This window comes from Nasonia vitripennis, chromosome 1 (assembly GCF_009193385.2).
Source record: "Nasonia vitripennis strain AsymCx chromosome 1, Nvit_psr_1.1, whole genome shotgun sequence".
Lineage (NCBI taxonomy): Eukaryota > Metazoa > Arthropoda > Insecta > Hymenoptera > Pteromalidae > Nasonia > Nasonia vitripennis.
The window spans coordinates 11,916,234-11,931,879 of NC_045757.1; the positions used below are offsets into that span (position 1 = coordinate 11,916,234).

General features: G+C 43.1%; 1 protein-coding gene across 10 annotated transcripts in view; it reads left to right on the plus strand.

Annotated features, from left to right (window-relative positions):
* Positions 1–15,533, plus strand: part of LOC100115199 (elongation of very long chain fatty acids protein AAEL008004) — a 46,532-nt gene extending 30,999 nt beyond the window's left edge. For 4 of the 10 annotated variants that reach the window (XM_016983137.3, XM_016983135.3, XM_016983131.3 and 1 more), the window contains 7 exons: positions 2,857–3,047; positions 3,780–3,860; positions 6,315–6,398; positions 9,253–9,309; positions 9,393–9,498; positions 10,090–10,392; positions 10,816–15,533. In XM_016983137.3, the coding sequence (XP_016838626.1) occupies positions 2,857–3,047; positions 3,780–3,860; positions 6,315–6,398; positions 9,253–9,309; positions 9,393–9,498; positions 10,090–10,392; positions 10,816–11,012 (1,019 nt within the window). In that variant the 3' untranslated portion in view covers positions 11,013–15,533. The remainder of the gene's footprint in view (positions 1–2,856; positions 3,048–3,779; positions 3,861–6,314; positions 6,399–9,252; positions 9,310–9,392; positions 9,499–10,089; positions 10,393–10,815) is intronic. The other 6 variants (XM_032601419.1, XM_016983144.3, XM_032601420.1 and 3 more) reach the window with 2 other exon arrangements.
* The last annotated feature ends 113 nt before the right edge of the window (positions 15,534–15,646 follow it).

Genomic DNA, 15,646 nt, shown 5'->3' on the forward strand with positions numbered 1-15,646 from the left:
TCGTCCGAACCAATATCACGAAATCTCATTTGAGGCGCATCGCGGTCCTTCTCTCGTACATACACATCGCACATAACAAACTCGGCACCGCCGGCTGCCTCGGGCCGATTGATATGCAGCGCAAGTTCTCGATCAAGGACGTTAGCCCACGCGTCAAGGGGGTCACGAGTCGGTCGCCACGTTCAACGGGGCCCCGATACTAGGCAGTGAAAGTAATGCCTGCAGCTCGCGCACCGCGTATATATGCTCAGGATTGCCCATCTCCGATTGTGCTGTTGCGCGTGCGATGCGTTTTTTTCTCGTATTTTGGCTTGGACGTGGAAAATCGGTAAGCGGCTTGCGAAATCGCGGCTCGAATGGCGATCTGGGTTTCTGGACTGCGAGGGAGGATGTTTTCGCGGGAGAGATTACTGCGATGACTGGGCTGGTTGAGAGAATTTCGAGAATCAGGAACTCGGTATATCGTTGGCGCAAGCGAAGCATGAATGAAAATGTCCTCAGTTTGGAAATCGAAACGCTGAGTAACTGTTGATTTAGCGGCCTTTTCGAGCCGGAGACTCTGACGAGGCATGACTTGCGATAAAATCATCGTATAAGGCGTCTCTGAAAAGATCGGTAAAAAAGCCAATATCCACACACTGCGCGCATTATTCTATTCATATGCAACATAGAGTCAATTAACAAACAGCATAATAAGTTACGTCAGCCTAGAGTCAATAATTACCCTCGGTGATGCACACCAGCTTAAGGTACTGAGCATCGATGACGACGATGACGAAACGTCACTCCGATGCTAGTACGCAAAATAAATCGGTTCAACATAGCTATATAGCACCGTCGCGTTTTCGAAGACCTTCGCCGAGGGTCGATCGCGAGTTTACTGACCTGCGCAAGGTCCATCGGTGACTTTCATTCTCGTTCCGCACACTTCAAGCCCCGGGAGCATTTTCGTCGGCTTCTTTGGAATCTCTCGCGGCCGGTGTATGATTGCTGATGTTTATACGCGAACCGATTTTTTGCCGAGTGTAAACATTGTCCTCCGCACGGATTTATGGTGCCGGTGATCGGAACTCATTATAATTTTACGACTTTCCTCATTGGCTCCTCGGTTCGCACAACCCTCATAGTAAAAGTCGCGATTGTGACAAACAAAATAATTCGTTAAGGATATGCGAGAGCGTCATACGCGTTGTTCGCATGCGTAAATAAGTCGTACGTCCGGATTTTGACGTAAATCACGTCAACAGCTAATTGCGATTTCGCTATATACCCTCGTGATGATGACGAAGAACGAATCAAAGCGCGCTCTTAATGAAGAGGCCATCAAACCCCAAGATCTTCGTAAAGTGAATGAAGTTTTGGCGGGGTACCAGCTATACGCCGGTAATGGCCTGTATTTCTATATATGCGCTCGTTACTGCAGCTCCCGTTGCAACAGCTCTCCACCGACAGATTAATATCTCCGTATACGCCTTAGCTCTCTGACATCTGAGCCGTGCTTTAAGCGACTCTAAAATTGCGCTCATATCCGAGGTGATTTATGCCACTGATTGGTCGCTAAAATTATTGATCCTCGGTATAAACGAGATGTTTTAACCAACGTTGATGCAAGCTATTGCCAACGCCGCGTTTTATTCCAACTTATATTTTTCATTCAGATTATATTCAATTCACTTCGGACACGCGCATTCGAAAATTCCCTGCAGAAGCTTCGCGAATCATTTCTCAAAAAATCAGTCCTGCAGCTACTAGTTTTCCTCGTAGCGTTCGTTGCCATGGACACTCCTCGGTCTCTCTTCTCGTCGTCTTCACTTAGCACACGTGCAATTTTCTCGTTCCCTTTCACCGGCGACGATGCATCGCGCCCTTGAAATCGTTTTAGCGCACAGGACGTTGGACTCGTCTGGATAGTTTTTTTTCCGCGCGACTCCTCGCGAACGATGACTTGCGGGAATATAGCTGATGCCGTCGCACACGAGGGGATTAATGGAATTATGGTAGATGCAGCGAGTGCGCAGGGGAAGCACTTTGCCTTTTGCGGCTGTCGACTATTGTTCGCGGGTATGTGTGTCGATGAATTGTGTCTTTGTTATCGCGAGGTAATCTGCGATGAGCACTGGATACGCGTTACGCGACGAGGAAATTTATTTAGTTTTCATGTTTACCGTCGGTTTTAATAGGAGAGGCGCTTTTTTGTTCGTGATTCCGACGATCTCATATACTATTAACGCCGGATCGTTCGAAATGTTGATTCAAGGACTGTATCCCCGCAGTCACGAAAGCATTCTCTTTCACAAAGGATTCGCTCTTTTTCCCCTTTATACGACGGTAATTAAATGGTAGCTCGTGCGTATCATTATAAAACTTGAGTAGCTGTTAGAAAGAAAAAAGTTAGCTCATCGGATAATGGCCTGACGCAAACTCTATCCATCAGAGGTCAATTTGGAGATTAGAATTTCTAGTACGGTGCTTTTTAGCGAGGACATAACTCCGCTAGTATATATCTCGTCGCCATAAAATTCAGCGCCAAAAACATTCTTTGATGCATAAATACGCGTCGAACTGTGAGTGCTGCTTTTATCTCGCGTTTTAGCATTGGAATTCGTCGCGTCGCATTTGCATATCTGTCCCGGCCGACGAGTCTTATTCTCTTCCTCAGCGACGTTGTTAAATTTTTATCGATCATCGACGATGTGGAAGCTGTCTGCGGCGCAAAAATGATAACGATGCGCTCATTGGGAATCGGTTTTTTATCCTCTTCCGGCCAGATGAAACGGTTAGCTTCCGCGAGACGACACTTACGATAAAATATGTAATCGTAATTATTGTACTAAACGATTTCTCTCAAATTTCCAGACAAGCGCACGACAAATTGGTTCCTAATGAGCTCGCCCTTTCCGACGCTCTTCATCTGCCTGTCCTATGTCTACATTGTCAAAGTGCTGGGGCCTAAGCTGATGGAGAACCGCAAGCCCTTCCAGCTCAAGAATGTCCTCATAGCCTACAACCTGTTCCAGGTCATCTTCTCCGCGTGGCTCTTTTACGAGGTAAGCAAGCAGCCACGAGCCAGTTCGTATGGCGCAGCTTAACGTGCAGCTGTGTGACGTTGTGCTCGCCATGCATACCCGATAATAATATCGACATGTACTTCTTGTACAGTACACGTTTTCTTTCAGTTGTCTCGAGAGTGTCTCTCGAGGTGTGCTTGCGTATATGTATTTTGTGAATATATGATGAAGTCGAGGCTCTGTCTGCTTCACTGATTGTGTGTGTGTGTGTGTAAAGTCCGAACCAACGATTGCTTATGGATTTTTGTAAAACGTATACAGATCGATGATTGTGAGACAGGCAGAGTCCGCTGATGCGTATAGATGACATATGCATGAGTTATTTATTCGTCACTTTGCTGAAAGCTCAAAATCGAGCGCCAACTTCAGCAAGGTCTCGAGAAAATGATATACAACCTCCTTTCGCAGTCTAAGTAAAATTAGATGGTAAATCGATAAGCGTTCGATTGAATTCTTAAATACATTTTGGCATTACACAGTCTTGTTTGACCAAATTCGTTAACCAGTTCGATTTCATTTTGAAGCGATCGAAGACAATGATATCGTAATCATCGCCGCATCATACAGAGATGTGCAAAATCGTTTAAGAAATCCATCGCTCGTGCTCGCTCTGTCGCATGCGACAAAGGGCAGACTATAATATAAAGATGTAAAAATATAATGAGCTCGAGATATAGCAAAATCCTACAACTTTTGGTAAAATGTATGCAGTGCCTGATGGGAGGCTGGTGGGGCGAGTATAGCTTCCGCTGCCAACCGGTCGACTATACCGACAGTCCGTCGGCCGTAAGGGTGAGTCCGTCGATATGTAATACAGTCTCTCAATTCTCCTTTCAGACGACCGATGCTGTGCCTTATTATTATTATAAAACGACGACGATCTTACTGCGACTACCACCTGTTTCTTCTATCCCCCCCCCCCTATATGTATATATGAATAAATCCATCATTTTCGACAGTGTATATACATGAAATCGAATCACCGATCGTATATATAGATGCACTGGGTGCGTCGATAATGTGTATAAACATATGTATACGAGAGTTCAATGTGCGTAATAGGAGGACGGAGACCAACGAGACGCTTATCATTTGTCTCTTTCTCTCTTTACGCTATTTCTCCGATTATTTACTATGTAGACTCGTGTACATTGTGCCTTGGCCTGACGAATGCGACGAGGGCTTTGGTATTTCTTCATTGGAATGTATACTTAATCATCGATGTATAGCTGATGCATTATTGGATGGCAGCTGCTGTATATTATATTCGCGAGCTGGGGTAGACAATCCTTCGGCTTATGGATTAATAATAATTGTATACACGCCTTATTAGCGCTCCTATCAACTATGTATATTCTCTATCCTCTATAGATATATCTTCTTCTTCTTCTTCTCCATATTAATATCTGTACACTATTTTATTTCTTCACCGCGGCGAATACGCTCTGAGATTTTTTAAATTCTTGGCAAGTACAAAGCAGTACATTTGCATTATATACGTTATTCAATGGACTTGCGGGAATCATCGATTTCTTTTTAGTAAATAAGCGTCGGTGAAATTTGTATAACTTGTTATTCCAGTGCGATTTATGGCTTTGCCGCGAGCGCGTCTCCGTTTGCGTTCTTTGGCCAAACTATTCGCGAAAACAATTAACTCGTTACGTAAAGTCCACGATTGCGTTTGGCTTGTCACGGGAGAAAAGGAAAACTGTCAAAGCGTATTCGAGCAGCTGTGGCATATCTTTTAACGGTCCTTCCCCCAAACTAACGCAAATTTATTTACGTTTTCATATTATCTTGTGTATATATTTGTATATATTTATTCAGTAGTGTTTATGTAAAGAATTAACGAATTCTATTTTATGTCACGAGCGGCGTTTCTCTGCAAAAAGAAGAAATCGCCACTGATGGGTATAAATTAATTCTCGAATTTCGTACATAATCGTCGTGTGGAATATTTCACGGCGAATCGCGAATCGGATGTAAAAGTTTTTGGTCGAAAATTTATACCGCGTGCATTACGAAATCGGCGACTCCCGGTATATTATATACTCGGTATATATATATATATATATATATATATATATATATATAGCTTAGAAAAAGAAGGCCTAACGATAATGGCTCTGGGTGTCGAAGGTCTTGCGCGGTTTCTATTCACATGAGTTGCATAAATCTTTAACCGGCCTGCATCAGTGCCTCGTACTTGGCATTAGATTATGTGGTCGCGACTATGATATTTTCATCGACGAATCGGTGCTTTTCCGGTTACGAATCGAGGAAATGCCTTATTGCATTATGATATTTGACGCCCGTTCTCTCTCCAGAATACGACCTACTTCTATTGTAACTAACATTATGCTTTTCAGCAAAGAGCAACCAAAGGTAACCTCCTGCCTGTTTCTACGACTATCTCTATATCCGAACCCGTCACACGTCCTCCCAAACTACATGTATTCAATTTTTCACTTTACTCCCATACCCGCTGCTCGCGAAAGACGTTCCCGGACCGACGATAAGAATGGGCATAATGATCGCGGAAGCGCGAGTCCAACGTCGCATCTCATTACGTGTCAAAGAACTCGTGCACCTCGTCGGTCCGTCGGGACGTCTGCCCTCGAGAGTTCCCCATAAAAAAAAATCGAACGATGAGAACCAGCAGCTCTCCTGAAGGACCTCGACCTCTCAGCGTTCGATTTTTATACGTCCAAGCGCATTGTGTGCACTTACGTACAAGGCTAAATGCTGCGCGCTGTGCATCACGCATCGCCTCTATCCGCTGTGCCTCTTTCTCTCTTTCTCTCTCTCTCTCTCTCTCTCTCTCTCTCTCTCTCTGCGGTTGAACTGAGAAGTAATTGCAGGGAATATTAATCCAGCATACGATTTATATGTGCGTAAAGAATGAGAATGTAATGCAAAAGTATATAGCGCAAGGGAGCTGCAGTGTATACAAAAGCTGGGCGCAAATTCTGCGGTGAAGGTCTATACCTATACTATACAATTAAATATATACTCAATATAATATATGGATTAATCGTCGCGAGCGGCGAGCCTTATACATGGACAGCTATAAGAGAATGCGTATGTGGAGGATGGAGTGCCGATGCTGCGGTTATGCGATCCTTTATTTTTTTCTTCAATAATAATCTTAATGCTGTATTGACCTTGTTATTTCTGCTGCAAATTGCCTCGATTGCGATTATTTCTGATCTCGGTACGATGGCCTTTGGGCGGTTGTGGTTGCAGATAGGAATGTCCGGATGGCTGACGGGCGACTATTCTCTAAGGTGTCAGCCGGTAGACTACAGCGATCGGCCCCAAGTATTACGGGTGGGTTCACCGAGACACTTGCTCTCCGTCTCTTCGCAGTGCTTTTTTTTTGTTAAATCTTTATAACGCTGTGTTTTTATTTTGTTCCATCTTATATCCGATTACACGTGTGACTCACTGATTTTTCATATTGATTCATGTAAAACACACGTTTTATACTTCTCTTGCACACTCGTCATTTATATGCAAATATGCCATTCGCACGGATCACGTGTATACAGTTAAATGTCGAACTAATCTCACTCGAGTGTATAACACGCGCACGTTCACACGGAGAAAAAGTCAAACGGATCTGTTCAACCGATAACGCGCTTGAACCCGAAAACAACGACTACTTAACTGCAATAATAACTCACTCATCAATTGGATGTCTTGTACTAACTTGCTTTATGCAACCCTAACACGCTGTATATAGTTACATTGGCGACGAGCATGTGTCTAATCCGTGTATATATATATATATATATTTGTATTTAGCGCTAACTAACAAACCAAACTATAACTCGCACCTACACTAACAACAATGCAGAGAATATACACGTATAACACGACACATCGCGGCATAGCGATAAACAGTCGCCTCTATACCTTATACATACCTATGCTTCCAAAAAGCAATAATCGCCGTCCTAATCACCGTCTATACACACACGCGGCGTAAACTAGTGTCGCGAGTATACGTGCACGCGATGAATTGCAAATACACCTGCCGCTACAGTCTAGTCTTTTTCCGCAAAAGTACCAACGAAATAATCCAAACAAAACCTTCGCGTCGCTCGCTTGCGCAGCGCAGCTAAGCCTCGATGAGAAAAAAAAGGAAAATAAAACGAGTTGACCCAGGTCGGCAGCGGCAGAACTGGAGCAACCAAAGCCTACTCAAGCACAACGAAGCCGGCGGGAGAAGGAGAAAAAAAGGCTCTCTTGAAAACCGGCATATAGGGAGACTCCACTCGTCAGCCCGGCGATACTACGCGCGCATGTATATACTATACTGCATGATCGATCCGGTTAAAATCGATCGGCTTCGCTGTAGCAGCAGCAGTAGCTGTTCGGGGATAAATAAGCCGCGTTGCGCCAGTCGATCGATAGCTCGATGACATAAGTCGCCGCTCTGTGTCTCTCGCAGCTGTTCGCCGATTTTGGCCTAGTCTATGCATGATAGCCGCGCACGCACGGTGCGAATATCGGCGCAGCGCGTATATACCGGTATCGGGGAATTTCGCGAGATGGAAACGAGACTGTTTAACCTGTCCGCTTTGGGCGAACCAGACGAGAGAAAGTATATGCTGCTCCTACGAAATTTCACGCGAAACTCGAGTCGGCGGTTATATTGCCTCATCGTGCGGGATGCAGCTACCCCGTGTGTGCGAAGTCGCAATATCGCTTATGAATACGTTCTTGTTCTCTTCTTCGCGAAGCAGCGCTTTTAAAATTCATTTCTAGCTCTGCTGGAGAGTCGGATAAAAAAATTCTTTTTTACATCATTTTTCTGTGTCGCGGCGGTGCTTTCGTTTGAAGGCCGTGGCTGTGCACGTAAAGATCAATGAAGTTAATTATAGCACGTTTAGAAGAATTTTTGTTCTCTTTATTTTTAACAAAGCGCGTTGAGAAATATTCCTTTTACATAGCAGTCGGATACATCTCGTTAAGAGGGACGTTCGGATCCAGAGATCGTTATCGCGCGCGCTTTTCGCACTAAGTCGCAGATCCCGGTAATGGCATTCGCAGATAACGATGTCTGTCCAAAGCCTCGTCGACATTGGCATTGGAAACTCGTCGGAAACGTTTCCTGCGCGCGTTCAAAGAAATCTCGACCTGCATCGCGAACCGAATTTCACGCGCATACAGCCGATAATAAAACACCGAGAATTAACGCGTAAACTCGTTGGACTTAATTCGACAATTACTCAAAACTTGCACGAGTAGAAAAAAATGAAGAAGAATATAGAGACCTCGTAAAAGGGGGACACGTGACCGCATGCGTGTCACTCGCGCACACATACCTCTCGTTTCGCCTGTTGCAATTAGCACCGCGTAACACACCGCACATACCGGTCACTCGCAATAAGAGCCATATTCTCTCCTACCCATACGAATCACAGCCGGACTAAAAAACTTACGACACTGGCGAACACGCACATATAGCTGTATACTACACACACACACACACACACACACACACACACAATTTCTGTCTCCTTTTCTATCTTTCTCTCTGTCTCTCTCCAGCACCCATTGCCAGATATTACACGCGCGTGCACCAACAACAGCAACACACGTACATGTACTATATACCCATACCTCTACTACTGCACCGTATGCGCCGTATACCGATGAGTGTTGCGGTGTCGTTTTGCTCTGGGGGAACCGAGCGAGTTTGGTTTGATTGGGACGTGTCGGGTGATTTTTCGAATTTGTCGGAATTGAGATGTGTAACGTCGTTGAATGAGGTGATGCGGTTTAATGGGATGAAACTTTAATGATTTACGATTTTTTATTGAAAAACTAGTTTTGCCTTGACGAACTCGCTTCTTCCCTCGAGCAAACGAATCCACCATACAACTGCTGCAACATCAACTTTATACAAAACATACAAATCATATATCCACGACGCTGACACGCAGATTTACAACACGTTTTTTTGATGCACTTCTACTGACTTATACGCGAGAGCCAAATGCAAAATCACCGTCGTCGCATTGCATTCAATTATTCTGACATACGAATACTATCGAGTAGATACTAAACGCTAGTGATTTTGCACTTTGCTCCTCTAATACTGTCTTCACCTCCAAACTCAAGACCAATAACATAATGAAACTAATCGACGATTCTTTTCCGCAACGAACAACAGATGGTCCACGCGAGTTGGTGGTACTACTTCTCCAAGTTCACGGAATTCATGGACACGGTACGTACACTCTGTTACATCAACAATTCAATAATCCAATCACACAACGCATCTCTCTAGCGCTCTCGCTTCCCTCTTTCCAGATATTCTTCGTGCTACGAAAGAAGAACGATCACGTGTCCACGCTCCACGTCATCCATCACGGCTGCATGCCGATGTCCGTCTGGTTCGGCGTCAAGTTCACACCCGGTAAGAAATCTTCATCTCAATCTCCGTCTACGCGGCGAATCATTCCAGCTGCACTGCCTATATTACGCAACGGGCAATTTCTAAATCTTCTCGGCGTTTTGGGCGTTCTGGAAGAATCGCGTATTACGGCGTCGTCATAAAGCGGCTGTCAAAGCCGTAACCGCGCCTCGCGCGGCTATAATGATATTCCTCGTCATTTTAGCCTCGCGCGCGCCCGCGCTGTGATGTAAAGCAATTTAGAAAGTAGGTGATATTCGCGGATAATTGAATCCGTCGGCCCGCGGGAAAGACTGCAAAAAGACTAAATATCGGATGGGATAACTTTAATCGAGTGCTGTAATCCTACGCCGCGCGTTCGCTGATGGCGATGATGATGACGACGACGGCGATGACAAAATACACCGATTCCCCCGTGTTTTATTTAATTATTACTTTTTTTATCCCCTATATTATACTTAAATTGTGGGTACGAAACGCTGTCAGCTCCCGTAGTAGCCTCCTTTCCTTTTTTTCCACTGCGCTCGCGCCTGTTGTATCACCTCGGTCCATTATAATTTTTTAATAATGATCTCACAAACGAAAAATCAACAGGCGGTCACTCGACCTTCTTCGGTCTGCTCAACACCTTCGTCCACATCGTCATGTACACGTACTACCTGCTGGCTGCCTTGGGCCCGAGGATGCAGCCGTACCTCTGGTGGAAGAAGTACCTGACCGCCTTCCAGATGCTCCAGTTCGTCGCCATCATGATCCACGCGTTCCAGCTGCTCTTCATCGACTGCAACTACCCCAAGGCCTTCGTCTGGTGGATCGGCATGCACGCCGTCATGTTCTTCTTCCTCTTCAACGAGTTCTACCAGCAGAGCTACGCCCAGAGGACGAGGAAGGCGGCAGGTAAAGAAGCAATTCCAAACATTCGTTCTCGAGAAGTTTATACCGGGAAACTTCGACGCCGAGTATACGAGTAGTTTGAACATTCTTTCTCTCCTCTCGTCGCCAATTCGGTCGCTCGGCCTTTCGAACTCAGCTGTTACTACTTAAAAGAACCAGTTTTACGTAACCGGCCTGAGCCGACGTACGGATTTCGTTTACAAAATATCCTGCGCGCGTGTGCCGCGGTATAATTTATCCAAATCGCCGCGTGCGTATATATAAGTTATAAATTTCAGCAGGATATTCAGCTAATGTATCCGCCGGGCAGCTGTAAATTCGAGTATCATTGCGTGTATAACGAAATCTGGCAATTTTCAATTAGCGACGGTAAAATATTGCCTCAGCACATAGCGAAAACTAATTAATTTCGACTCTCCTCCACAGCTGCAGCAGCGGCCAAAGCGGCGGCAGCATCGAACGGAGTCAGTTCCAACGGCAAACTCAGCAACGGCGAGCACCAGCAGTCGAATGGCACGAGGCGGCGCGAAGCTGCCGACTACTACGTCAAGGGTGACAGCATCGCTGCGTCGGAGCTGCACCTGAGGAAGCCCGCGTTCGCCGCAGCGGCTGGCAGCGAATAAACGGCGCGACGGAACCTCGACCAACCAACTGCCACGTCCTCGACAACGACGACGACGACGATGACGTCGTTCTCGGAGTGTCTGAAGTCGCGCCGGTGACCCTTGTTAAATCTACACACACACACGGAGGAGCGCGAGAGAGATTTTTCGTATTCGTTTACGCCGTGATTTTTGTTTTTCTTTTATTTTTAATACTTTTATGGGAGCGGGCGTAGCTGCGGCGACGTTGTTGTTGCGCGCAAGCGATTGTTTTGTGAATATAGTTTATTTTTTGCGATGGGGTGATAGATAGAGAGAGCGAGTGCCGAAAAGCATATTCTGATGTATATCCAGTTGTCGCGCACGCTCGCTTTTCTTAAATATACGTGCGTACACATGTATGGGAACAAAAATATATGGTGTAAATAATAGGGGAAATGTCTGTGTCGACGTGAAGACATATGTGCCAATGTTGTCTGGGAGGTCGTACAAGTGAGCATTATTATTGTTGCATTATTAACTGTATGAAAATCGTTATCATTGATTATACCAGTATTTCTATAGGTTCGTTTGACTATCGCGTCCTCTTTTTTCCTTCTTCTGCAATAACGTGTTCAAAAAGAAGATTAATATCTCCGTATCCCACGTGTGATATTGTGCTCGCTTCTACGTCTTCAAATTTATCAAACGAACGTGTATAAAAACTTTTGCAATCAATCACAAATTTGTCGTCTTGACAGCGAGAGAGACGTTTCATTTTTAAAGCGAAAGAAAGCCTAGAGCGTAAGAACCAAAAAGTGTCGTAAAGTTTCTATAAGATTATTCTTTGCTACATCGAAGGATTGTCGTCGTGTATTTTTTAAAGCAGAAGAAAAAACATACGATAATGTACATTTTTAGTCTCCATTCTTCATTCGAGAAGCAAGATCAAAGTTCTCTCTTTCATTCCACGTGTTTTAGCGTCAAAAAATAAAAGGGTTTTGCATTTTTCTATGTAATATACCGCGAGATTTCCGCTGGTGGGGACATTCGTTGCAACGCTCGTCGTTCATTAGGAGAAATGAATATTGTAAATAAACGAAAGATACAAAAATTTAGAATTCTCGCTTGTCCTGTGCAATACAAATCAGCAAGTGGTTCTTCTGTTGTTTTTTTTTTGTAGGTGAAGTTGTATCGTACTTTCTGTTTTTTGTTAAGGGACAGTCTACGTTCATTTTAGAATTTTTAAAATGTATATCGTATAATATGCGCGCAAGGCTCTCGATGTTACTCTGCGTTTTTAGACGCGAGACTCTTGCGAGATAAAGCTAACGAAAGCACACAAAAAATTGGTTATCATCGCGAACCTGTGATACCGGTTGTATTCGATTATTGTAACACGCACACATACACGCGAGCGAGGCGACTTTTTCCAATGAAGTAACTTTACGAAAATGCGCGACGATTGCGTCTATTATTTTGTACTGTAAAACGAGTCGTTCGAACGCTTACGAATACTATACGCTGCGGAGAATCAATCAAACGGAAGTATTTTTAAAAGTTCTTAATTTTGGTACTTAAATACTTGTTTAAGTAATCGCATGACAAAAGCAGCGAGGCGTTAGAGCGTTCGTAACCGTGCGTTACTCGCAACTAGTTGATCTACGAAATCATGAGATCGACAATTGTAATCTCGGCGCATTTTCGCAGGACCACGATATGAAATGTATCAATTGCGTGGTATCTACTGCGTGCTCGAGCTCGTTCGTTCTCGTACACAAATGTTAGCATGTTCTCCTTGTTTAGAAAAATGAGTGTCGAGATACCGCTTGTCGAGACGGTTAACTTTGGCTTCCTTTTACACGAATGAATTCGCGAAAAAGCAGCAAAAGTCGATGGTCTCCCATGGAACGTACGAGTGAAAGGCTGCCAAGGGACAATCAGTCAATAAAAGAGCAAAAATAGCACACATTGTGAACTTTAGTGAACCTTCGGCTGTGAGACGAAGTATCGAGAAAGGGCACAAAGTCGCCGCGAGCACAAAAACATATCAGAGGAACCTCGATCGTTGTCGAGGCTTTCGTTATATACCTTTACTTCGATTTCATAAGAGAAAAAAAATCAAATTCTGCCGAGCATCAGCGAGAGAATTGGCACGCGCCGAAGTGAGAGTAGTAGAACACCATAAATTTTTTTGTACATAAGTAATATAAATGAGAAAAAAAAACATGTGTGCGTGAGCGATCATAATAAGTAATAATATACAATACAATGTATATGATTTTTTTGTTCTACTTCGATGCGCCTCGACGTTCTTTTTTTTTAACCAGAGGGCAAGGCAGTCGGAAGCTTTTAGTTACACAAAAATCGCTTCTTCCTCTGTCAAAGTACTCCAAAGTTCTCCGACGTATAAAAGCTTACAAGGTCTTCTCTGAAGTTAAAAAAAAATAATCTTAAACCAAGAAAGTCGAGCGAGAATTTCCGTCGCCTTGCCCTGCGTCGAAATATTTTGTACATAGATAGGTTAGTTTTGTACTATAAATATATAATGCAAAATGGAAAATCTCGAATCTGTGCCTAAAGAGAAAAAAACATTATGAGAAAAAAAAAACAAACACCAATTCTTAAAAAGAAATGCAAGCCGCATCTCGTCCTGCAGGTCCGGCCTTGGCGAGCTTGCGAGCGCAATGGGATCCAAGAAGAAATAACATTGCACTGAATTCGGTGCTATTGCACTGCGAACTTCGATGTAAAATATTTATAACTATCTGTCTCTTTCTTTAGTCGCATCTCTCGCCGGACAAACCGAGAGACGATCGAATATGGATAGCTTTAGTTGTTCTGTTGAGGATTATGTAAAATTTTTTAATTCTTTTTTCTCAATAAAGTTTTTCTTCCATCAGCCATGAAGTTATGATTGAACGGGTACAATTCTGTTAGAGTTCTATAATCTGTTGATACCTTTACTAACTATTTATATAATTTATAGTTATAGGATGCATAAACGAAATAACCTAAGATATCCATCTTTGAAAAGAAGATAAGAAAACACATGTAACGCCACAATCATGAGAATTGTTCAATCTTCGAGCGCATAATCATTCACGCGTACACGTACCTCTGTATAATTATATTATACATGTGTACTATATGGTATAGTATGCATATATAATATATTGTATACACATGTACGAACGATTACACGCAGTTGTTGAATAACAGTGAAGTCATCGTCCTAGACGCGGTTTAGTACATTAATTAATTGTTAATACGAAAGAAGCGTTGCGCGCGCACGATAAACTTACAGATAAACATTCTGAATTACAAACAAAAGTCATCGCCAAGCGTTTAAAGTGGCCGATAATTTTAACTATGATCTGTGCGAGTTCTTTTTGTAATCTGTGCGTTTATGCGCGCTTGAATCTTCTGGAATTGTTGTTGCTGTGTGCATAGCTTCTCGTTTTGTCTACCGCGAAAAATTAGCGACAGGATCGGTCGAGTTTGTTTTAGAGCTGATCGATGTTTATCATCAGTTAGTGTGCGGTTTTCGCAAAGCCAAATCGTTTGCGTAGTGAATCAAGCTTGTTGATCGTTTCCATCAAATGCGGTGAGCAAATAGTAGATTTACCGTTTATTAATCTGTTATATCCAAAGTAAAATTGTATCGAACATGTCGCCTACTTTATACATACGATATATCTAGGTGAAGATTTTTCGTTGATTAAGGAGCGCAATTATGAAATTTTGGGAACATTTTCTCATTATCAAAAATTTTTATCCGCATAAAGATCAAAACTCGAAAAAAAAAACTGTTCCTGAGCCTAATAGTGATTTATCGACGATGTAAGAACCCCGAATTTTTGCACAAACCTAGTTTGGCGGATAATTCGTTTGTAAACATTAGTGTGTGTCGCTCCGTATAAAGTAGCGTTTTGACGGCGTCGCAGAAAAAAAAACGTTTACTATACTTAATTACATTATATTAACAAGGTTTGAAATAACGATTTGATAGAGCTATTTTTTAACGTACTTTTTGTCGAGTATATTATATATACATAAACTGTGTAACAGAAACATTGTAAAGAGAATAGAAGATTATAATTATTGTCATCCGCGAGTTCGTAAAAAGAAAGAATGGAAATACAAAAAAAAGACAAAATAGATGGGCAAAGAGCAATTACTACTACTTCCTAACGATACTATATGATATAGATATTCGGGTCTCTATGTATATGTGCGTATATATGCGCGAGAGTCGCGCATATTTCGCAGCGCCGGAACGACGATAAAACGTGTAACGCCGCAGTCGGGAAACTTGAAGTTACGTTGTTGCAGGCTTTTCTGGCTGCCGTCGATCCGGCGTCACGAAGTATACGTAGGATATAACTAGATGTGAGAGATGCTGCGTGCAATACGAATTATAAATATGCTGAAAGTGAAGTTAGGCTGTATGATTCTTCGATGCAGTTACCGAAAATGTGGAAAAATCATCATAGAAGTCGTGCGCGCACTCTAGCGTGCGATGTGTAACCTTACGAGAAATAAATGGATTATTATTATTAATTATCGTCTCGTGTTATTTATCTTTATTATTGTATATATGTATTGAGTAATAATATTGCACAAATGGAAAGTCGGATGTGGAACCGCCTGATTGTTTATTCTTTTGGTCGAGG